Source organism: Denticeps clupeoides, chromosome 4 (genome assembly GCF_900700375.1).
Source record: "Denticeps clupeoides chromosome 4, fDenClu1.1, whole genome shotgun sequence".
Taxonomy (NCBI): Eukaryota; Metazoa; Chordata; class Actinopteri; order Clupeiformes; family Denticipitidae; genus Denticeps; species Denticeps clupeoides.
In genome coordinates this window covers 23469163-23492477 of record NC_041710.1, presented here as the reverse complement: position 1 = coordinate 23492477, position 23315 = coordinate 23469163, and the positions used below count along the sequence as shown (strand labels likewise).

Below are 23315 nucleotides of genomic sequence, written 5' to 3'. Positions count from 1 at the left end.
TCATATAAGGCTATACATTTCATGCAAAGAACACCTACTCATAAGTCTGTGAAGATTCTCAGTCACCCAGGTGAATTTGTCTGAAAGTGGAGTCATGGCAACTGGACTTTCTTTAATGTAGAGACGTTTCATTCTGCATCCTCAGAACTTCATCAAGAATAACAAAGTTCTGTGGATGCAGAATGAAACGTCTCTACATTAAAGAAAGAAAGTCCAGTTGCCATGACTCCACTTTCAGACATTCTCATAATAACTGCAGTATTTATACAGTACACACAGCAAGAATATATTATTCTAAAGTACTTGAATACAGAGGTAGCTATGGTCAGTAACAGTACATATACACATATTAGCAGTCATTATTATTACATTATTAAAGACTTGCTGATCTAATATGGTGACAAAATATGCATATTTTTATCGACTGAACTACCTGTCATATCAGGTGTGTTTCATGGTACACGTCCTTGCGTTCAGTCACACAATGTACTACGTACTATGACATCATGTGAACAGAAAAAAAGACATGCATAAAAGTACTTTACCAAATATCTTCAGACATGGGTACACAGAAAGTGTAATTCTACTTTCTATAATATAAGTGTTTTTACAATGACTTGTTTGAAAGCTTAACTATTTGGGATAAACACTAACCTTCCTACCTCTCACCCCACCTCACCACCACAAATCCCTAAGATGCAGGTTAACCCTGGATTTTAAAATGGCATCACAGTTACTGGTCGGTCAGTCACAGCAAGATTCAGAGGCAATGGCAGCTATGTGACTCAGCTTTTAATGGTTCTAGTGATGATTTAATAAAAGATATGTTACCAATTTCCAATCAGAAAAGTGTGGAATTATTTCAATAACCAGTTTGAAAACTGGCGTGGAACGAGCCTAGTGTGTAACACACTTGCCTATGAACCAGAAGACCACCAGAAGTCATAGATTCAGATTCATCTTACTACCACTGATTCCCTGAGCAAGACAGGGGGACAGTCCCTCTAACTACTCATTGTAAGTTGCTCTGGATAAAGGCATCTGGTAAATGGCATAAATGTACTTTACTACTTAATTCAATAAAGATATGCTCATTTCAATATTTTTTATTCTTGAGTGCCATTTTCTCAAAAAAAAAAAAAAAAAAAGAAGACATTTGATAAATGTCCCACTGTAATTCTCTAAAGAAAGTTGTTTTTTCCCATATCAATCTGGAACTGATTAGGAGTATTAGTGATCTGGAGGGGATCAGATGTGGGTCCTAAAGCCTGTTGTCCCTGAGATGGATGATGACATGAAGTACAGTTTAATCAGTTTCATAAAGACATTATGTAATTATTATTATGATAATTATGTAGTATCAGTAGAATAGTAGAATTTTATTTTGAGTTGTAACCATAGCTGTAAACAGAAATGTACAAACCTGTGGCACAGAAAGGGGGTCTGCAGGCAATGTGCTCTTCATCTCGATGTTCACGGCTGAGGCAGGTGTAGGGTTAGAAGTCATCATTGGGGTGTAGCTCTAAATACATGACAAAATACAATTTGGACAAGTCCATTTACAAGAAACATTAGGAAAAAGGACATTTTACAAGTGGATGTATAAGAGTGACAGCAGCATATAAACATACTGTTGGATTGTATTGATCACTGGTCCACTGAGGAGGATGTGTGGGTGGATAGACAGGTGGGTAGATCGGGTTATCACCTGTGTTAAAACCCTGAGAACAACGGGAAAATAAAAACATGAATTCTCAAAGAAATTTAGCAGTGCAATAGTCCTAATTTAGTCAACTAGATGAGGAACATTATGAACATCCAGCAAAAACTAGTCAGTTAAACACATTGTTTTAATGAAATATGTGTATATGTGTAAAAAAAATACTGTCATACTGGACCAGGAGGCATAGCAGGCTGAGGTGGGTACCCAGCGTCCCCCGTAAAGACTGGAGTGTAATTCTGTATAATAAAACACAATTTTGTACAAAACTGTTGCTGATGAATGCAATTTTAGCATATTAACTCAAAATTCAGCTAAAGATAATACAGGATCACCCCTTAAATTTTTTAGAAATATTGCAGGTAATAAATTGTAACGTATAACTTCATTGGGAAAATAAAAACATGAATCCTCAAAGAAATTAACAGTGTAATAGTCCTAATTTAGTCAACTAGATGAGGAGCATTATGAACATCCAGCAAAAACTAGTCAGTTAAACACATTGTTTTAATGTAGGTTTTATGTGTAAAAAATACTGTCATACTGGGCCAGGAGGCATAGCAGGCTGAGGTGGGTAGCCAGCGTCCCCTGTAAAGACTGGAGTGTAATTCTGTATAATAAAACACAATTTTGTACAAAAGTCAGCTAAAGATAATACAGGATCAGCTTTTACATTTTTAGATATATTGCAGGTAAGAAATTGTAACTTATAACTTCATTGGCAATAACATGATGAGAAATAATAAACCTTTTGTTCTTTGTGTGATATCATATAATGCCATAAAATTAGGGCCTTATACTTACTGGTGACAAATGCTGTAAAGAAAGTTTAGGAAAACACAATTGCATGCACTATATGCATTGTTTTATATCTGACACATTTCATGAAAATGCTGCAAGCAATTAAAAATAAAAAATGCATGTTGAGATGGCTGAATTGTTATATGAAACAACATAAGCATTACATTGCAGAATTTTAAGATTAATTTTATTACCAGGCCACTGGTATTAGAAGGATCATTGTAGGAGGGAGGGGGCACAGTTGGGGTATTAGAGGGGCTGGTGTTGTGAACAGGTCTGTCACAGTTGCTTGATTTCTTACAACAATTTCCCCTCTTCTTGCAGCAATAACATATGCCAACTGGAATACCCAATAATGCAAGCAAGCTCAGCAAACTCCTGCCAGCTGAGAAGTCATGGGCATCTAGAAGTGTAAATAAAGATATGAGAACAGAGTTCAAACAGCATCTAACATACAGTACAGGCCAAAGGTTTGGACACACCTCATTCACTGTGTTTTCCTTATTTTCATGACCATTTACATTGGTAGAATCTCACTGAAGGCATCAAAACTATGAACGAACACATGTGGAGTTATATACTTAACAAAACAAGTTTCTTCAAAATAGCCGCCCTTTGCTCTGATTACTGCTTTGCACACTCTTGGCATTCTCTCGATGAGCTTCAAGAGGTCGTCACCTGAGATGGTTTTCCAACAGTCTTGAAGGAGTTCCCAGAGGTGTTTAGCACTTGTTGGCCCCTTTGCCTTCACTCTGCGGTCCAGCTCACCCCAAACCATCTCGACTGGGTTCAGGTCCGGTGGCTGTGGAGGCCACTTTTTGTTAAGTACATAACTCCACATGTGTTCATTCATAGTTTTGATTCTGTGAGAATTCTGTGTATATATGTATCAATTATCTTTATGCACATATGCAAAAAATATGGAAAGCCAGCTTAAACGGATTCAAAGATGCATAACACTAATAAGGCAACTTTAAAAACATTTCAGAGATGGATGGAGATGAGGTATGAGATGAGATCCTGTGGATCTGGTGTGAGAATACAGAACTTTGAGCTACAGTACAGTGCAAAGGTTTTAGGCAGGTGAGAAATTATATAAATTGAAAATGCTTTCAAAAATTGTTTAAATTGAGAAATCTAAAATCAAATCAAGATTTGGTGTGACCACCCTTTGCCTTCAAAACAACTTCAATTCTTATAGTAAGCTTGCACACAGATTTAAAAAGAACTTAAAAGAACTGCTAGTGTCATTGGAGGAGCTGAGGGGCGCAGACAGGGAGAAAAGGCGGGAGGGCTGGGGAGCGCCGGGCGTGGCCGCTTGGAGTGGAGTGAGGCGGCAGAGGGGCCCTATGGGGCTGGCCGTGACATGTAGGTTATTCCAAAACATCTTGGAGAGCTAACCACAGATCTTCAGGAGGCTTCTCCAAATCCTTCTCTATTTTCATGTAATCCCAGGGGGGCCATACCATCACTTCCAGTACTCCTCGTTTTTCTTTATGATGAAGATGACATTAACTGTACATTTGTGGTCATGTCCTGCGGCAGGATAAATTGTGACTATACTATCTTATTATACAGGACTGCCTATAGCATACTGTCCTCCTTGATTGACGCTATGAATAACTGCATTAAGTTGTCAAAAATGACAAAATCCATTTTTCATTTTCACACAACATAACAGAAGTTAGCAGAACACTTACATGAACAGCAAACAAATAAAGAGCTTAAACAGTGAGCAGATGTGCTGAATCAAGAAACTGCATTAGAACAGTGTTTCAACAGTAAGAGAATTTCTGAAGTTCTAGGTGTCTAGGTGCGATTTATGGTTATTTAAAATGCAGCGTGACCCGCTATGCCACAGACTGGCACCTAAGCAATTCTGCCTCATTTGGGAGAGTTCCTGCTGTGCATTTACCTGCTGGTTATGTTCTGTCGGGACACGCCCATGTTAACTTGTATCAGTCTCATTTTAGCCGCCTTCTGTGCGGTGATTTATTTAAGTAGGCCTTGTTCTGAGCTTGGGGAACAGTTTCCCTGGGAATTGTCAGTGAAGCCACGCCCACGGCAGCTGGAACACCCAAGTCCCACGGGATGAAGACAACAGAGAGTCCGAGGAAGACGTCAGCACCCTCTCCAAGTCCAACAAGGTGTCAACTGAGGAGAGGGAGGCAACATCAGCCATGACTCCACCTCCGGATGAGGCAACAGAGAGTCCAGGACTGGAGCAGGAGAACCACGTGTTTTGTATGATATTGTGTTTATGTGTGTGTATTTGTTAAATGTCCGTGTGGAACCCCCATCCCCTCTTCTCATTCACCAGGTGGAGCCTCAACGAACGAGATGGACCCCAGTCTGGAGGGCCCTGACCCAAAGACCAGAAGCCCAGAAGTTCAAACAGGGGGAACGCTCGGTACAAATGGTATTAACACCAGATAATAATTTGATTTAGATTTTCCTTGTTTCTTCACTTTGCCTTAAAAAATACACATTATTTATGGTTATATTATTCTTCATTCCTACCTAAAACCTTTGCACAGTTCTGTATCTGGAATAACGGTCTGAGGCCTGTGAATTATTATGAATAGAACGGAACTGGTCACAAAGAACAATGTGCCTCCAGTGGATACATAGTGCTGTCTGGCATCATGAAACAAAGACAGTTGCCCTTACCCACTAGTGTCATCTTGGTGATAGAAACCACTCGTCCCCTCCTATCAGTAAGGTTGTATCTACCCACATCAGACACGTTGACATGTGACAGGGCGATTCCACTGGATCTCACTTTCACACGCCCATCGTAGTCCGGATTGTTCTCCGCTGCCGGGCTCCCGTCCCTTACAAGGGTCAAATTCCCATACTCTCCAGAGAAGAACAAGTTGGCTTCTTGATATCGGCTACCTTCCAGATAGATTATGAGGTCCTCTCCTGCCACCCTATCGATGTATTTATATGCAGCTTAAGAAAAGTAAGAGAAAGAATAAAACAAGGGAAACATGATGAGCACCAAAAAGTGTAAAATTTATCTTTTTCAAACAACCTTGTAAATCAATAAGTTTCAATAAGTTTCTAATTCGAAAATGTGGTCTTTTATCTCAATTTCTAAATGTTCCAGTATTGTAAATTGCTCCTAATGTTTGGGTTAAAAAGTGTTGAGTAACATGTACTAAGTGCACTAAGAAATATGCTTGAATTATGCTGTGGTTGTAGTCGAGATTTGGTGAAACCAAAAGTCATGACGAGATGGGCCTCTTCATTCATTCGGTTTTGTGAGACATTGACGGGACATTATAACAGTTAAACAACCAACCAACAACCAACCTCTTTCACTTATGAAGGAAATGCATTTGAAAGAATGAACATCAATCAGTTGGGAGACACGCTTTGCTTACTCAACTAATGTTTTTCAAAATCAATAAAATTTGCTCACTTTGGACGAACAACAAAACCGATTTGCTCTTCTTATTCCAGTAATTCAGCACATTGTAAGATCCCTCGTCATCAAACGTGACCTGCGGAAGCTCCCAGCGATGATCATTCTGAATGCTTCCTGTCAGTCTTCCCTTAGATGGTGAATGTTGAAGACGCTTCCATATGGTGTAACCTGGGGATCCATCGGCAGGCACGAACTCCAGGCTTTCTGTTTCTGTTGGTAACTCAACTGTCAGGCGACTACCATGTGCCAACTTCTCACGAAACGTAGAACACTCTGTATAAGGTTGATATGAGAGAAGCAAAGAATGACTTTAAAATGAAAATGAAGTGATTGACATTGTGAAACACTGCAGCCCAGCACACGGTGACACAGCGAAATGTGTCCTCTGCTTTTAACCATCACCCTTGGTGAGCAGTGGGCAGCCATGACAGGCGCCCAGGGAGCAATGTATGAGGACAGTGGTCAGTGGCACCTTGGCTGATCGGAATTTGAACCGGTAACTTTCTGATTACGGGGCCAATTCTTTAACCGCTAGGCCTCCACTGCCCTGAATGAATTAACAACATAGATTCTTTGTGATCCTGAAATTCCATGTCCTCCTTCTCGCCATCACATTTTCTCAGAGACCCACCATCTGCCCCAGTCCCTTAAAATTTCCTCCCAAAAATAACTCCAAACCTGACACACATGAACTCCTCACTAATAAATGTTGTCATGCCAGATGCCTTCCTGAACATGCTATCCTATCAATCTGTCTTTCTCCCCCAACATGCTACTTGAGCCGCCATGCCAGCAAGCTCAAAATGGAAGGCCCTAAAATAGGTACAAGCCTATTTTAAAAAAATAGCTGCTGTTATGACAAAGGCCATTCTTTATTCATTTTAATAAAATGCCACAGTCCAGGAATGGTCAAAGGTATGGTCGTGTATTAATGAACACAAAGTGCTTTACTACAGAAAAGTCATAAAAGGTCTAATCAGGTCCCTGTGTGAAAATCTATTTGTTTTATTCACCATGAAAATGGATGCATACTTACCCACACTAAGAACGAATCCCATTAGGATCAGCAGGGTCCATGTTCCCTACAAGATAAAATAGGATCAACTCTATAAGCAAAACCAATTTCAATTCACACCATCAGTGGCTATTTGGACAGACGTAATAAATAAAGATAAAGGCTTTGTTTACTGAGGAATGAGTGGAATATGGACATATGGACTGACCTCTGACCTTTGACTGATGGACGTAATATTTGATAGTAGATTAGTGAAAATGTTGTTTTTGCCATTCACGCAATTCTGCTGTATGGCTGCACATGGCAATGGTTAAATAAGTTTATTACGTGTGCGCCGACAATAGTTCTATAAACTAAAAATCCGTGCGTTTATAACAATTGTCAACCAAGTCAATTTCGGCGGTGAGAACTGACAAAAGGGAACCATTGAGAGAACATTCCTCCCACTAATTACCCCTCTTCCTGTTTATTGTTCAGGAAATAAAAAAACTGGAGGAAAACTGGAATTCTGCACCGATTCCTCCAAGGTCATAATTTCTGTTTGCTATAAGAATACAATATAAGAATAACGGAACAGACAGAACAATTAAATGGAGCTCGGTGAATTATTTTTTTTATTTTGGTCTGTAATTGCACCTTTGCATTGTCTCTGAGATGTTGCAGTTCTAGTAAAACTAAAATGCGTTTCTCCGTATGATGAAGAAGTGCTATTGATTATTTTTATTTTATTTTTTTTTTCGTTCTTTTCATTCAGTCACAGTCCCGTAGGCGCTCTGCTCTCGATCAGAAACAGGCGCGTTTTTCTGGCCGGAGAGGATCTTGTTTCTTCGCTTCGCCTTTGCTCGCCATGTCACGGCCGCGTTACGGCGTAACTACAATGTAGATGTGTTACTACTCAGAAGGTATCAACAGGACTTTCATCACGAACATCTCGATCTGTCGCAAACCTCCGCCCACAGCGCGACCGCTTCTCGACCGTCGTGCTTAATATTTCCCAGTCTGGAGTATTTTTTATTATTCCAGGCGCTCGGACCTGTATGTTCAAGCCATTGGACATTTTACACAGTTCGGTGTTTTCCATGAAGGAAATACTCACGTTTTGCATTTTTATGCTGCGGATCCACTTCTCTCGGCGCGGGGTGTCCTCCGGGTAAATTGAATTAGAAAAGAGGGCGTCTGGTCTGGAGGTCCACACCACCCAACACAACGCGTGGAATGTGGATAGTTGGAGTAAATCTCGGGGGGATGGGGGGCATCTCGATTCGAAGGGTGGGGCCCATCGCTTTCCCTGCGGGTAAAGAAAAGACAAAGTAATCGGAGGGGAGTCGGTGTTTTGTTACTTAATTGAAGTTTTAGATCTTTGCTCTCGTCGCGTTTTAAATAAGATTTGCTTCTCCAAAGTCCAAATGAGCGGTCGGAGGAAAGAAGGTCTGGAGGTGCGGGAACTCCCGTGATTAGTACCGTCACATTTCCGCGGTGGCCAGAATGAAGGGTCTCACATTACCCGCCAGCGCGTCCAATAAACACGATTTAAAATGATTTAATCGTGAAAAGGGTACTTTGTTGCACACTGCAACGAGAAAGCGGGAGTTTCTGATGGAAAAGGAGCAGAGGTGACCCTCCCGTGGATAATGTAAGAGTGTGACGCCTGGTGGATGACTGACAAAAACAATGTTTCAGAGGAAGAAAAACATGTTACGATCATGTATGATATATATATATACATATATATATACAGTGTTTATATATATATATATATTTAAAGTTTTTATGTTTTTTTCTCCGCTTTGCCTTCTCAGCTTTATATTTTCCAAGCATTAACCATTACGTCAGTATAGCACCCGCAACACGGACCGGATAATTTATCAACATAAGCCTGAGAAATTAAATTAGTAAAGCAGGTTGGGTTGCAGTGGACACGAGTGGACATTGCCGCAGGAGCACTGGAGGACCTGGGACATCCCAGCATGCAACAGTTCTTTGTACAGCTGGTTCGGTTTCGTAGAAGAAACGTTGATTAAAGAACGGAAATCGATTTGGTGACCGCCACACTGAACGTTTTTATTTTTTTGTTCTTGTGAAAGCAATCATTTTAATTTGCAGTCCGGAGGCTTGATCGTAATTCAGAATGTCTCTGGTTTGTGCAAGTAAGATATAATGCTAATGCTAAGTGGGGCTGGAATGAATGGAGAAAGTGTTTCGTTTTTGACCAACTTTGATTTAAGGCTGTATTAAGTGTTTTTGATAAAAATTCTTACTCTTGATTAGACGTGTTCAATGCGCAGAACTTTGTAAAAACGTATGTATTCGGATCACGGTTTAATACGAAACAATTCAATACAAAGAAAGGGCAGCCGGCTTCAGAAATTCAAGAAAATAATATAGCCTTGCATTTTCTAAGATAACACTGTTTTATTGAGTGTATATATATATTCAGTAGCAACCTGTATTTAAATTCGTCCATTAAAATGGTCTTGTAATGTTGAATTTATCCTCTCTTAGTTTCCAACGAGGTCCCAGAGCATCCGTGTGTGTCCCCAGTGTCTAATCAAGTGTACGAGCGACGGCTGATTGAGAAATACATTGCTGAAAATGGAGTGGACCCAATCACTGGACAGCCATTATCAGAGGAACAGCTCATTGATATTAAATGTAAATACCACTGCTGTTCTCTGAGTTAAAATAGCAGATACCAATCATCATTATTATTAGCCCACGATGAAGACAACAGTTTTGATGCCATGGCAATACAAGATTAAGCAGCTTTTCACATGTACATGAAGGTCTATCACTTTTTTTGCAGTGTCTCACCCCATCAGACCCAAGGCTCCCTCAGCCACCAGCATCCCAGCCATCCTTAAATCACTACAGGACGAATGGGTGAGTTAAGTGATATGTGAAGTGACTGTCATTATGAAACAGTGCACAGTGACATAACAAAATGTGTCCTCTGCTTTTAACCATCACCCTTGGGGAGCAGTGTGTGGGGACGGTACTCTGCTCAGTGGCACCTTGGCGGTTCAGGATTTGAACCGGCAACCTTCTGATACGTTTCCTTACCCGCTAGGGCAACACTGCCCAACAAGAAGGAAAAAGTAGTGAAGCCTGTGCTCTAAATATGCGTGTGTGGTGGTGGAGGGGCTCCACCTGATTCTACTGGATTACATGATTTCTAGCTCCAGTTTCCAACTTTCTCTTTATATATTTCTTTTTGTTTGTTTGCCCTCAGGATGCCGTGATGCTGCACAGCTTCACTCTGAGACAGCAGTTGCAGACCACACGCCAGGAGCTCTCTCATGCGCTGTACCAGCACGATGCTGCTTGCAGGGTTATTGCTCGCCTCACTAAAGAGGTTACAGCCGCCCGTGAAGGTTAATATTAACAGAATGTTATTTGGCTGCCTTTTCCATTCAATAATTGGTTATTGTGCTTTAGTCAAAACATTTTTTTTTATATTTTAAAAATTATTTACAACTTCTTTTTCTGCAGCCCTGGCTACTCTGAAACCCCAAGCTGGGTTGGTGGCCCCCCAGACAGGACCAACTCAGCCGTCTATTGTGGTCAGTAACCATTTGAAATAATCTTTGTCAGTTGTCATACTCAAAGTTTTCAGTTCAGGAACTTATTTTTTCATTTTTGGTTGTGCTTGTCTCACAGGCTGCTGGAGAAGCAATGGACGTCAGTGAGCAGGTGGGAATGACTCCAGACATCATACAGAAGGTGAGAGTTGAGCTCAGAGGCTTTGACGTGTTTTGTGTTTTTTCTGTCAGTCTTCATTAATCTGTTTCTTCATATAGCTGCAAGATAAAGCAACGGTTCTTACAACAGAGAGAAAGAAGGTTGGTGGTCAAATCCAGTTAAATGAACTATATTGAGACATGGATGAAAATATGCTAACCTTGTTCCTATTATGCAGAGGGGCAAGACTGTTCCAGAAGAGCTGGTCCGAGCCGAAGACCTCAGCAAGTACAGACATATGGCATCTCATGTCGTAAGTGATTGTGTTTTGTGAAGCTGGTCATTCGCTGTACGATTTTTCCAGTCACTTGGTAAACGACCAAATCACACACACTGCCAAATGGTCTGATACTCTAATGCAGACTGCCTGCTCACGCTGCACAAGCAATATGAACAAATTGCTGTACCCGGTAGCGTAGACGTCGAATAAGGAGCAGCAGCAGAAGGAGGACCTGCATCAGTAGCAAATTTCACCAAAGTGAAACACGCTGCTTTTCTGTGTTCAGAAAAATCCAAAAAGAGGCACTGGTGTGTATGGATACACTTTTGTGGTTAAGAAAGGTGAATAAAAATCATTTCTCCCTATTTTCCATTGGGCAAGGCCACATCAAAAATGCATGTGTTTGTCAAACACCGCTCAATGAACCAAGACTCCTTTTGCTGCATCTACAACACATGCTCTGCCACCATGACTGTATTTCAGTTCTGTATTCGCACTTACACAGTGAGAACACAGTGAGTCGGCTCGTGGCTATGCTTCCACGGTGCAATATCCTCTTGAGGGGCCACCAAAATTTCAAAGAGGTTTGGTTTTGTCACAATCTTCCGATTCCTGGCCAGGACCCAGTCTGTAGGGGTGAATCAGTGTGCTTTACGTCATGTATGCTATACGATCAAGATGAGATTAGACCCAATTTCAGGTATAATCTGCTCAAAATGGGCCAGACATCATACAGTGTATGCCCATCTTAAGTCAAACAGCTTTCTTTTAACAAATCTCTTATTTTGTGTTGTGCCTACACATATTTTTCAATTTTGTGTAAAGGTTTCATACACATTTCCTCTTTCAGGGCCTCCACAGTGCCAGTATACCTGGCATTCTGTCTCTGGACCTGTGCCCGTCAGACACCAACAAAGTACTTACGGGTCTGTATCTTTGCAGTTCATTGCTCCACCCCGATGTGGTGTTATCGCTTTCATATTGTGTTTTGCTGTGGTTCTCAAAGCGGGGTTCATGAAATGTGCAATGCGTGTTGCATATATTATGGTCACAGATAAGGGACCCACATGTTGGTTCTTTCTGAAATACAGCTGAATTATTTAACGTACGATCTACTCTCCTCATACGTTGCTGCGTTGTAACAAAGAAATATGGCAATTTAATAATACAGACAGAATCTTTGTGTTTTAATCAGACCGTTGATGTAAGATCTGCATGTTAACCAAGGGGCTTTGCACTAATAGTGTATGTGGTGACTGTCAAATTGGGATGATCCTACTGTAAAGCCTGTTGTGCTTCTGATTCGGTATTTTCATATATGAAGCAACCATAATCTAACCATGTTAGTCTTTAGAAATGGTTTCCCCTTTTCTGGATCTACAAGAAAGCAGGCTTGTACAGGCCCCATGCTTGGATCTTTCTCTCTCTCTCTCTCTCTTTCTTCTTGTTTTCTTTATTTTCTCCCCATCAAAAGGAATTGGTCGCACTTCTTTGCAGTGAATGGAGTGCTGTTGACAGTTTACGTAGGTGGAGTATGTGATAAATGATCATGCCATGGTATGAAAGACAGGAACTTTCAGGCTGTCTTAGCTGATATTATATGCCAGGAATTCACCGTAGTACAGCAGTTACTGGCAGTAACACAAAAGCATTGTGGGTTTTTTTTTTTTTTTTTCCTTCAGGAGGCTCTGATAAAAATGTAGTTGTGTTCGACAAGCGGGAGGAGCAAATTTTGGCCACACTAAAGGGTCACACAAAGAAGGTTACGTCTGTCATTTACCATCCTTCCCAGGTGAAGCACTTCTCATTCCTCTGCAGTTTTGTTTTTCTCAGTTTATGTGCCTTTTCCCCTTTAGTTCATTGAAATCATCCTCCTTTCTTTCAGTCTGTTGTCTTCTCAGCCTCAACTGACAGCACAATCAGGGTGTGGTCGGTTTCTGGGGGCAGTTGTGTGCAGGTGGTTCGAGCCCATGAGGCAGGTGTGACCGGCTTATCACTCCATGCCACTGGAGACTACCTTCTCAGCTCCTCTGAAGATCAGGTAGCCACCACCTCAACAAATACAGATGCAGACAGATTATGATGTATTATTGTGGAGGAGAGATCATATCATTCTAATTTACTTTTAAATAATGTCTGGAATAACTTTGTCTTCAAAAGCAATGTATTTTATAGTAATTTGTGTTTGGAAGTGTTTGATAAGATCCTGCTGGTAATCAGTAATGGACGTGTATCTAATGAATCTGAGAAGTAAAACTCATCTGCTTTCCGTAGTTTTGGGCCTTCTCTGATATACAGACGGGAAGAGTGCTCACAAAAGTCACTGATGAGACGACAGGAAGTGGTGAGTATCAGAAGTAGTCAGTATTTCAGAATATGTTTATGTCCACACTCGTCAAGGCTCTATTACTATTCTATTAATGTTGTAAAAATATGACCTAACATATTTTTAAAGATTTTTGCTGCAGCAGCATTTGATTTGTGTTTTCCCTTTTCCCTTTAAGCACTTACTTGTGCCCAGTTCCATCCTGATGGGCTCATCTTTGGCACTGGTACTGCTGACTCACAGATTAAGATCTGGGATCTGAAAGAACGCACCAATGTGGCCAATTTCCCTGGTCACTCTGGCCCAATCACAGCTATTGCTTTCTCTGAGAATGGATACTACTTGGCCACTGGTGTGTACTTTAGTAATTCTGTTTGAGTGATTTTGTTTAACCTTATTAATGTTTATACTGTACTAAATCACTGCAATTTCCCTAAAAATTTATGTGTATGTAAATAAAAAAAGGTATTACATAAATATCATGTATATCATTCTGTCTCATTGGTGGTAGTGGAAGAAGAAAATGTTTAGTGCTGATTTTGAATGTACATTTTCCACTCAGGTGCTCAGGACAGCTCATTGAAGCTGTGGGATCTGAGGAAGCTGAAGAACTTCAAGACCATCGCCCTGGATAACAGCTATGAGGTGAAGTCTCTGGTGTTCGACCAGAGTGGTACCTACTTGGCCGTGGGTGGATCAGACATAAGAGTTTATATCTGCAAGCAGTGGTCTGAAGTGCTCAACTTTACAGGTGAGTAGCGATTGTTTGGTTTATTCATCTACATGTCATGTAAGATTTACCGAATAACATTGCTGGTTTAAACATCGCTTGGAATTCTTTTTGAGCCTCTAGCACTGAAGGGAAATACATATTCTAATATTTTCTCCCCATTTTTCTTTTCACAGAGCACACTGGAGTGGTAACTGGCGTTGCATTTGGGGAGCACGCCCAGTTTCTCGCTTCATCTGGCATGGACAGAAGTCTCAAGTTCTACAGTCTGTGAAAGATTTAGGGAATTAACTGTGTGTAGTATCTTCTTGATGGACATCAACTGGCCTAATTCCCCTGCATTTTAAAGGATTTTCTACATGCATTCCTTCCCACATTTTTGTGAAGAAATTCTAAAGGCAAATGCTTAGAACCCCAATCTTTGCTAACTTTTCTATTAAATGTTTTTTCTTACTGCCATCATTGACTTGTATTTTATTTTGTTACTCGTTTAAAAAAAAAAAAAAGTCTATAATAATTCGTATTGACTGTTTTACTGCCTCCAAGTACATGTTTATGTAACAGCTTGTTTTTACTTGACGTTGCCCATTTAATACAATCTAAAAAAAATAGATTGACAGATGAATAACTAAAATAGGATTTGTGGCTGTGGATCCCGCGGTCGTGATGACTGATGGAATCCGCCTTCCGGGCGGGGCTGCAGGAGAGTGATGACGGAGCGACTCCGCCTTTGGGGCGGGGACTGCGGGAGCGTGTGACGGAGAGACTCCGCCTTTGGGGCGGGGACTGCGGGAGCGTGATGACGGAGAGACTCCGCCTTCGGGGCGGGGACTGCGGAAGCGTGATGACGGAGAGACTCCGCCTTCGGGGCGGGGCTGCGGGAGTGTGATGACGGAGAGACTCCGCCTTCGGGGCGGGGACTGCGGAAGCGTGATGACGGAGAGACTCCGCCTTCGGGGCGGGGCTGCGGGAGTGTGATGACGGAGAGACTCCGCCTTCGGGGCGGGGCTGCGGGAGCGTGATGACGGAGGGAAGCCGAGGAGGTTGTATTTTTCTGCATGACCCAAACCGGTGCAGGGGGGCGGCGTGTGCTCCCCGTCGGCTCTGTGAAGAGCTTATAACTTCGGAAAGCGGCTTCTAACGAACAAAAGGTAATTCTTTCCATTTTGTAAAGGAAATTTCTGAAAACTGTAGTGACCTGAAACTATATATGAAGAAAATTGTACTGAATGTGAAGACAAATTGGTCTTCAAATTAAAGACCAATCTGAAAAAATTTCCAGTGTCAGTTTTACTTTTTGTTAAAATGTGGTTTTCAGTAACATTTTCTGTTGTGCCGGGTTTTTTGTGTTCCTTCAAATCTGTGGCTGGATGAAGGACCTCCGGTCTCATCTGACTCCCATTAAGGAAAACTCAATTACATGATCTGAATGCATGTCACATGAACCAAATTTACCCGGTTTTAAATACGTCACTTCTGTAAAACTTCGTTGTTTATGCTGCTTTTATTTATTTATTATTATTATTATCACGTCTTCATAAAGATTATATATTTATTGATTGGATTAGATGAAGGCCATCTGTTTTTTGAATAGCACATTGTCAAATAAAGGCAACGCATATTCACAAATTGCTCTTTGAAGCAGCTCTTGGTTGCTGATTCTTGGTTGCTGGTTCACTTTTCATAACCACTTGGTCCTACTCAGGGTCGCGGTTGCTGGAGCCCATCCTGGGAACCAGAGCAGGCTACCATACATACACCACTCTTTCCAAATAACTCACCTGGTACTCCGCACAGTCCGAGCCAGGATTCAAACCCACAACCCTGCAGGGGCGAAAGCCACATCGTGAGAAGCAGCTCTGTGCATGATGAACAGCAGTGTTGCTCTTAAACAAGCCACTGTTTCTCATCACAGGCTATCATGGGGTCTCTTTTCCGCAGCGAGGAGATGTGCCTGGTCCAGGTCTTCCTGCAGTCAGGATCAGCCTACAACTGTGTCAGTGAGCTGGGAGAGCTGGGACTGATTGAATTTAGAGATGTATGTGATTTAAAGCCATGCCAAATTCTGAAGCTGAGGTCAAGCTTTCTTGTTCATGCCCTGTCTCGTCTTTACAGCTCAACCCAAATGTGAATGCTTTTCAGAGGAAGTTTGTAAATGAAGTGAGGAGGTGTGAGGAAATGGAAAAAACATTTGGTGAGTTAGACTCATCCGCATAGCATCAGCAGTAACATTTAGTTGATTTGACTTTAATTTGTCTTCAGACTTGAATGTGTATGCTAAACTGTGGTAACAGGATCATGTTTTTTTCCTACTTTTTCATTTGCTTGGCCTGTGCTTCTCCATTCTCCCAGTCTTCTTGGAGCAGGAGATCAAACGCTCCCTATCTCCTGCAGTGACCAGTTTTCTGCATCCCCCAGGCCCTGTACCTTTAGCACCCCAGCCAAGAGAACTGCTGGCCATTGAGGAAGAGAGTGAGAGACTGGCTAGGGAACTTAGAGAGGTGTGTGTGTGTGTGTGTGTGTGTGTGCACATGAGGGCAAAGTCAGTGTGATATTAAAGTTGCAGAGGCAATGTTGATGTAGTCATTTGTGTCCAAAGTAAGCTGTTCTCAGATTGTGCACAATATTTGGACTTACATTATACAGAGTCCATTTAAACTTGGTTTTAACCTGCTATAAACTATATTATTTACCTTCAGGTCTCCAGAAACAGGGACAGCTTAAGAAGTCAGCTGAGTCAGCTGACCCAGTACAGGGGTGTTCTGATCCACACTCACTCTCTCACCACCTCACAGGTGTGACTCAAACCTGAATTTGCCCGTTATTTATTTTACCACATAAACATTATTCATGCATTCATATTTTTTTAAATCTGTTCTCTGGGATAATAGTTTAGTCAGGTACGACCCTTTTCTCTTGAGACTGCTTGCCTTTTGGACAGTAGGCAAGATGTCCGACTGAGGTAAATAGAAATGTTATCTTCTTAGGCTTTTGAAACTAATCCTGGTTCGGTTTTAGCTTTGATGAAATGTTTTTCAAATGAATTTCAGCTTTGTGGCAGGTGTGATACCCCCTTGGAAGGCTCCAGCATTTGAGCGATTACTCTGGCGTGCATGTTGTGGTTATATCATTGTGGACTTCAGGGAGATGGAGGAAACAATGGAGTTGTCTGACAGTGTAAGGAAGGAAGGAAGGAAATAAGGAAGCACAACAACTCAAAACAAACCAATCAAATTGTTATATGCCTATAACAACCTGTCATGATGTTTTCTAGGGTGAATTGGTCCAATGGACTGTTTTCCTCATATCATTTTGGGGTGAGCAGGTTGGCCAGAAGGTTAAAAAGATATGTGACTGGTATGTTTAAACTGACTGCAATTTCATTCATCAGAATTTAAAAGCCTCCGTGTGTCATTTATCTCATTTTAAACTGGTCTTTCAATTAAGCTTCCATACACACACCTTTGCTTACCCTGAAAGCGCAGAAGAGAGGGAGGGCATTATGCATGGATTGCAGAGAAGAATAATGGACATCACAACGGTGAGAGAATCCTCATGGTTATGGTTGTTGTCTTAGAGATATGTTGGGGTTAGGATTTGTTTTGTTTAATCACGCATTTGACTAGAGGTGTTGGACCAAAATCCCATGTGGATGTGTCGTGGAAATAATTTCCATCACTGAGCGTCTGAGGAGCCACAATGAGAAACAGTTAAATACATTTAGTCAGGCTTTATTTACATGCGCACATGGGAAGACTCTACAAGAATCTCCAAAGGTCTGAACACAGTGACGTGTATATATATAGTCAGTGAAGCACTGATGTTTATCTTTGTGTCCGTGGTACCAGCACAGAACATGATCTCACACATTCCATAGAGATAAGACTGTACAAATCTATTTTCCTGGCTCTGGATGAGAAACATTTAAGAAACACTTTTCTTTCACATTAAAATACTTTGCTTTAAAATTAGAAGTGAAACACAGTTCTTTCAATTTCAATTTCCCCTGTGATTTACTATAATGTGTAAATTAGTGAATAGTTGATGGATATTATACAAATATTACTTAACACTTAATCGAAAACTATTGGTGGATAAGGGCCCATACCTGTTCCAACCAATGTCATTCGAAACTAAATGAACACAAAGCTGTCAGCATAACTCACCTTACATTTTCTCACCTAGGTTCTGTCTCAGACCGAGCGGTATCTGCAGCAGCTGCTGGTTCGCTCTGTGGCTTTGCTCCCAAAGTGGCGTGTTCAGGTGCTGAAGTGCAAAGCCATGCAGATGGTACTCAACCTCTGTAGCCCCTCGGTCACGGACAAGTGCCTGATTGCAGAGGCCTGGTGCCCAGTCCAGAAACTGCAGCTACTCCAGAGTGCGCTCATCGAGGGCACGGTGAGGGATGATGGAGGTTACAGTGGAGACAAGAATGATTAGTCAGTATTTTAGCGCATGGTTTGCTGAAGATAATGTCAAAGAAAAAGTCAAAACTGTACTGTATCAGACCTGATTTACATTTATCCTTACATATTTTCTCTCTTTTTAGAGGAAAAGTGGCAGTGGAGTAAATTCATTCTATAACCTTCTTCAGCCACCGTGTTCTCCTCCAACCCTTTTCAACACCAACTCATTTACTGCAGGATTTCAAGGCATAGTGGACACTTATGGAGTGGCTAGATATCAGGAAGTCAACCCTGGTAACACACCCAAACAACACTTACACAGATTCAGAAAACAGAAATGATGGCATATCTGACATTTCTGCGTATTATTGTTTGCGCACTGTGAACATTAAAGTTTTTTTTGCTTTTATGTTAGATTTAGCGTTCCCCTAATACTGTATCGGAAGTCTCTTTCCAAAATTCAGCCATGGTGCAGAATTACAGCCACTTTGATCCAGATCTCCCCAGGACATGCCGTTTCACCGTCTGTAGCTTTAAATACTAATGAGGAGGGGCGGGGAGGAGAGCAATATATAGAAGTGAAACGGCACGTCCTGGGGAGATCTGGATCAAAGAAATTACATCAACACCATTCACTAACCACAATGTTTTGTGCAAACAGAACTAAAAAAAAAACATTTGTGCTCATTTTTAAATCCAATCACAAGCAACTGTTCACACTTTTTCAATCTGTGACTGTTGGTGGGGTTTCTATTTTAGGGGAGGGGTGGGAAATTCTCTGGCGGACAAAGCATGAGAAACGGGAGGTAACCGTTCTGCTTATGACAACGTAACGGGAGAAATGCCGCACTCTGAACGGCGAAGCAGAATGGCCTAAACACGCTTTACACACATCACCCTTTCTTGCCCCTGCAGCACCATAGACAGGCTAGTGGAACTTGTATTAATGTTAAATAATCTCACAAAGTGAAATTTTCATAATTGGGGACCTTTAAAATGATTTAAAATCAACAAATCTCCATTTATTTTTCAGCGGTGTACACCATTATTACTTTCCCTTTCCTTTTTGCGATAATGTTTGGGGATGTGGGACATGGCTTCCTCGTGACATTAGCTGCCCTGTGGATGGTGTGGAAAGAAAGAGACCCCACAATGAGGAACAGCTCCTCTGAGGTGAAGGGCAGGGAATGCATGGGCTGTGGGGTATCTGTGTTTGGAATTATGTGGAACTAATATCACAAATGACATATGTGAAACATTTAGCAGGTTGACAACATCTGAATGACTGCTTCTCACTGTGTGGGTGGTTTGTGTTTGTCCAAGATTTGGAAGATGCTGTTTGGAGGACGCTATGTAATTCTGTTGATGGGATTGTTCTCGATCTACACTGGAGCAGTGTACAATGAATGTTTCAGTAAAGGTCTCAGTCCGTTCTCTTCCAGTTGGCACCTGAAACCAATGATCCACCATTACAATTGGAGGTACATACACATCAACACATAGACTACACTTCTAACCTCACACAGATATTGGATATCAGCAAGTATGTTTTTTACAGCACTATATGATTTACAGCATAATGTCCTCACAGCAAACATGTCTGATGTTTTTTTATCTCAGTGAAGATGTTCTACGAATGAACCGGTATCTTTCCTTGGACCCTAATGTAACTGGAGTTTTCCAGGGGCCATACCCATTTGGCATTGACCCGGTAGTCCAATCCTGTCCAGTTAAAGCTAGTTATTTTTCAGATTTCACCAACCCTGACTCAATTTTGAAGGTTTGGTTGTGTGTTTCCATCTAATACAGATCTGGCAGCTTGCAAACAACCATCTTACCTTCCTTAATTCCTACAAGATGAAGATGTCAGTCATCATTGGTGTCATTCATATGACTTTTGGAATGTGCCTGTCTTTATTTAACTACACGTGAGTTGATTCTTTACTGTAGTTCCCTTTCCCCAACATAGTTCCCTTTTTGGCACATTCAGGTCTAATATATACATATTGTTCTTTGAAACATAATATCAATGCCAGCAGATGTACATATTATTCATTATTATATATTTTTGTTTTTTACTAGGCACTTTGGGGACATGAGCAGTGTATTCCTTGTACTATTGCCGGAAGTAGTTTTTATGTTGAGTCTTTTCGGGTATCTGGTCTTTATGGTGTTGTATAAGTGGATAGTCTTTGGACCACAGCACTCGGACCATGCCCCCAGCATTCTCATCCACTTCATAGACATGTTCCTGTTTGCACAGAACAAGGCCAACCCTCCACTGTACTCAGGACAGGCAAGTTTAACAAATGCCCTTGTTCATTTGAGTAATGATGAAAGGCAATTTATGGATATTTCTAATATGTGCGAGTAGCCTGCACATCAACCACTTAGTGCCATTGTGTCCTGAGCAGGACACCTAAGTTGCAATAAATGTGAACATATTGCAAATGTGGACTATATGCCCAAAATGTCTTTTGTCAAGGATGATTTAGAGGATATTCTTCATTGTCAAACTTGATTCAAAACGTCTTTCTCTTAGTAGATGATAGTGCAGAAAGTACTGGTGGTTTTGGCTCTGAGCTCAGTGCCAGTGTTGTTATTAGGAAAGCCACTATACCTCTACTTCAGACAGAGGAAGGGACTGCGAAGGACCCTGGTGAGTGTGTCAGCGTGTGTGTGGCATGTGGATACATAGGGATGACCACAGATCGGGAATTACACAAGTAACATTACACAACCTTACAGGGAGAGCAGTGCCCTCCTGTGTCAGACACAAGCTCCATCAATGCCCAGCTAGGAGACCAAGAGAGAAATGGTTTGGGCGAGGAGAAGGTAAGGGGCAAAAACTGTTTTTTACTTCATCCCCAACCACAGTGGTAAGCACTTGAACAGAAAGCCTGGTGCAAACCAGAACCAAGAGTAGGTAAGACAGGGTTTAGGCTCAAGTTTAATCATTAAGGAGTTCACGGAATGAGAAGAATTACATGATTTAACAGACCTGCAGAAGTGCAGTAGACATTAATGTTATTGTGCACACTGTGTTTGTGTTCATGGTGAGCCACAATCTTTCTTGCCTTGTTCAGGGTTCCAAATATGTTTAAACAAAATAGTTTTAATTGAGACAAACTTTCATTCATGAATCTGAATGGAAAATGTCTACAGGTCATTGCCCTCCTGTGTGCCTCCCTACTTGTACATATGTGTAAATAACAACGCAATGGTTTACTTCAAGTTTTAGTTTATAACCATTCATGCTCTCCATGTTTATGTGTAGAGGTTTGACATAGCTGAGGCCTTGGTGCATCAGGTCATTCATACTATAGAGTTCTGCTTGGGCTGCATCTCCAACACTGCATCTTACCTCCGGCTATGGGCACTGAGCCTTGCCCACACACGTGAGTAGTACGCCTGTTTTGTTGCAGTGCCTTTGGTGAAAGATAATTAAACATGAGTAACATGATGATTTTGCAGTACTGAGGATTGCTTTGAATATTTAACCAGCTTTGTCTGTGTGGTTGTTGCAGAGCTATCAGAAGTGCTGTGGGTAATGATGCTGAGGTTCTCTCTCTCACTGGAAGGCTTCATGGGATCTGTGGTTATTGCCCTCATATTCTCCATTTTTGCTATGCTGACAGTTTCTGTTTTACTCATCATGGAGGGACTCTCTGCCTTTCTGCATGCACTCCGTCTCCACTGGTGAGAATCAAAATGACCTGTGTACACCCCCACTGACAAATCAAACATTTACATATGCAACCACTTTATGTACAGTTTAATCCTCCAGGAAAAAAAAAAGTTAAGAAATTACTTATATAAGTTTCTCTCGTCCATTTTATAGGGTACCTGTTTTTTCAAGTCCGTTACATTCTCAGAACCCATCTGAATAAAATAAAAACCTAAATAATAATCTTTTATTTAATAAACACTTATCAGACACCCTTATCCAGAGTGACTTACAATCAGTTGTTGCAGGGACAGTCCCCCTGGAGCAACTTACGGTTAAGTGTCTTGCTCAGGGACACAATGGTAGTAAGTGGGATTTGAACCTGTTTTTTCTGGTTCATAGGCGAGTGTGTTACCAACTAGGCTACTACCATCTAACATTTAGTATTTTTATTATTTAATAAAAAATATTTTAAATTAAAATGACATACATTTTAATTTTACTTCTGGGTTTAAGCACAAATACCTCATTCAAGTATTGCATCACAATTAAAAACCTGTTCTTTTTCTCCTAGGGTGGAGTTTCAAAATAAATTCTACAGTGGCACAGGATATCAGTTTAACCCTTTTTCATTTGACAGCATCAACTCTGTTTAGCAAAATACCATGCTGTGTTTGTATTCACCGCTTGAAAGCCCATGGTTTTAAATTATTCTTATACTGTGATACTGTATTTGATATTTATGATCTCATCACTGCTTAGATTAGAAAGAGGTTTTGTCCCCCCCCCCCATCCTGCAATAAATTGCTATTTGTATCTAGTTTTTTTGCTATTAATTTATTAATCTATTAATTTCACCTACACTTACCCACAACATTATGTAACTTATACAGTAGGGCAGTTGTTACATTTTTCATGTAATTGGATGGGATGTGTGAACAAAATTAAAACTAGTAGTCATCTTAATCATTAGTAGATGTCAAACAAACATTCTCAGATGTTTTGTTGAACAATTATGAAAATTTGACTAAGATTATGTAACATTAACAAGTTCTCCTAGCCTGTCTATGGTCCTGCAGTGGCTCGAAATGGCAATATGTATAAAGTGTACTTTGGTCATTTTGCTTCACCGTTCAGAGAGCTGCAGCTCAGACAGTCTGATCTAGAATGTCTCCCCTTATGACATCATATGGGGAAAGCCCCCCCCCCCCTTTCTCATGCTTTGTCTGCCCAGAGAAAAACACTCCCCTAAAAAAAAA

General features: G+C 41.1%; 3 protein-coding genes across 7 annotated transcripts; 2 read left to right on the top strand and 1 right to left on the bottom strand.

Annotated features, from left to right (window-relative positions):
- Nucleotides 1-197: 197 nt before the first annotated feature.
- LOC114788677 (uncharacterized) lies at nt 198-8557 on the bottom strand. 2 transcript variants are annotated; one of them, XM_028977483.1, is made up of 11 exons: nt 8431-8557; nt 8066-8257; nt 6991-7036; nt 5949-6227; nt 5192-5476; nt 2716-2924; nt 2265-2330; nt 1894-1959; nt 1632-1721; nt 1424-1522; nt 198-1277 (listed from the first exon to the last, which is right to left on the bottom strand). In XM_028977483.1, exons 2-11 carry the CDS (start codon nt 8072-8074, stop codon nt 1182-1184), a joined length of 1245 nt encoding a protein of 414 aa, XP_028833316.1. In that variant the 5' UTR covers nt 8075-8257; nt 8431-8557; the 3' UTR covers nt 198-1181. The 2 variants fall into 2 exon arrangements, with proteins under 2 accessions (XP_028833316.1, XP_028833317.1); XM_028977484.1 differs by lacking the exon at nt 1894-1959 and having other exon boundaries at nt 8066-8552.
- Nucleotides 7767-14442, top strand: LOC114788676 (pre-mRNA-processing factor 19-like). 2 transcript variants are annotated; one of them, XM_028977482.1, is made up of 15 exons: nt 7767-7871; nt 9472-9621; nt 9773-9849; nt 10199-10340; nt 10459-10529; nt 10627-10689; nt 10767-10808; nt 10886-10960; nt 11778-11853; nt 12610-12719; nt 12813-12968; nt 13202-13271; nt 13432-13605; nt 13816-14004; nt 14160-14442. In XM_028977482.1, exons 1-15 carry the CDS (start codon nt 7853-7855, stop codon nt 14255-14257), a joined length of 1512 nt encoding a protein of 503 aa, XP_028833315.1. In that variant the 5' UTR covers nt 7767-7852; the 3' UTR covers nt 14258-14442. The 2 variants fall into 2 exon arrangements, with proteins under 2 accessions (XP_028833315.1, XP_028833313.1); XM_028977480.1 differs by lacking the exon at nt 7767-7871 and adding an exon at nt 8937-9116.
- A 554-nt stretch (nt 14443-14996) lies between these two features.
- On the top strand, nt 14997-22868 carry tcirg1a (T cell immune regulator 1, ATPase H+ transporting V0 subunit a3a). 3 transcript variants are annotated; one of them, XM_028977137.1, is made up of 21 exons: nt 14997-15134; nt 15899-16021; nt 16126-16177; nt 16336-16484; nt 16683-16778; nt 16875-16945; nt 17034-17160; nt 17258-17340; nt 17431-17524; nt 18169-18381; nt 18533-18683; nt 19423-19562; nt 19713-19870; nt 20010-20100; nt 20199-20317; nt 20472-20685; nt 20935-21048; nt 21138-21224; nt 21667-21787; nt 21917-22088; nt 22631-22868. In XM_028977137.1, the coding sequence occupies exons 2-21, from the start codon at nt 15905-15907 to the stop codon at nt 22710-22712; spliced, it is 2451 nt and encodes an 816-aa protein (XP_028832970.1). In that variant the 5' UTR covers nt 14997-15134; nt 15899-15904; the 3' UTR covers nt 22713-22868. The 3 variants fall into 3 exon arrangements, with proteins under 3 accessions (XP_028832970.1, XP_028832967.1, XP_028832969.1); XM_028977134.1 differs by having other exon boundaries at nt 16099-16177; XM_028977136.1 differs by having other exon boundaries at nt 15046-15134; nt 15925-16021; nt 16099-16177.
- The last annotated feature ends 447 nt before the right edge of the window (nt 22869-23315 follow it).

Coding starts and splice junctions, on each gene's coding strand:
- LOC114788677 (XM_028977483.1), bottom strand. Junction 1,960..2,264: donor CTGCTATGCCTCCTGGCCCA/GTATGACAGTAT, acceptor TTTATTATACAG/AATTACACTCCAGTCTTTAC. Junction 1,722..1,893: donor CTGCTATGCCTCCTGGTCCA/GTATGACAGTAT, acceptor CGTTGTTCTCAG/GGTTTTAACACAGGTGATAA.
- tcirg1a (XM_028977134.1), top strand. CDS start 15,905: ATGGGGTCTCTTTTCCGCAGCGAGGAGATGTGCCTGGTCCAGGTCTTC. Junction 16,485..16,682: donor TGGCTAGGGAACTTAGAGAG/GTGTGTGTGTGT, acceptor ATTTACCTTCAG/GTCTCCAGAAACAGGGACAG. Junction 18,382..18,532: donor GTGCGCTCATCGAGGGCACG/GTGAGGGATGAT, acceptor CTCTCTTTTTAG/AGGAAAAGTGGCAGTGGAGT.
- LOC114788676 (XM_028977482.1), top strand. Junction 10,530..10,626: donor CAACTCAGCCGTCTATTGTG/GTCAGTAACCAT, acceptor CTTGTCTCACAG/GCTGCTGGAGAAGCAATGGA. Junction 14,005..14,159: donor TGAAGTGCTCAACTTTACAG/GTGAGTAGCGAT, acceptor TTCTTTTCACAG/AGCACACTGGAGTGGTAACT.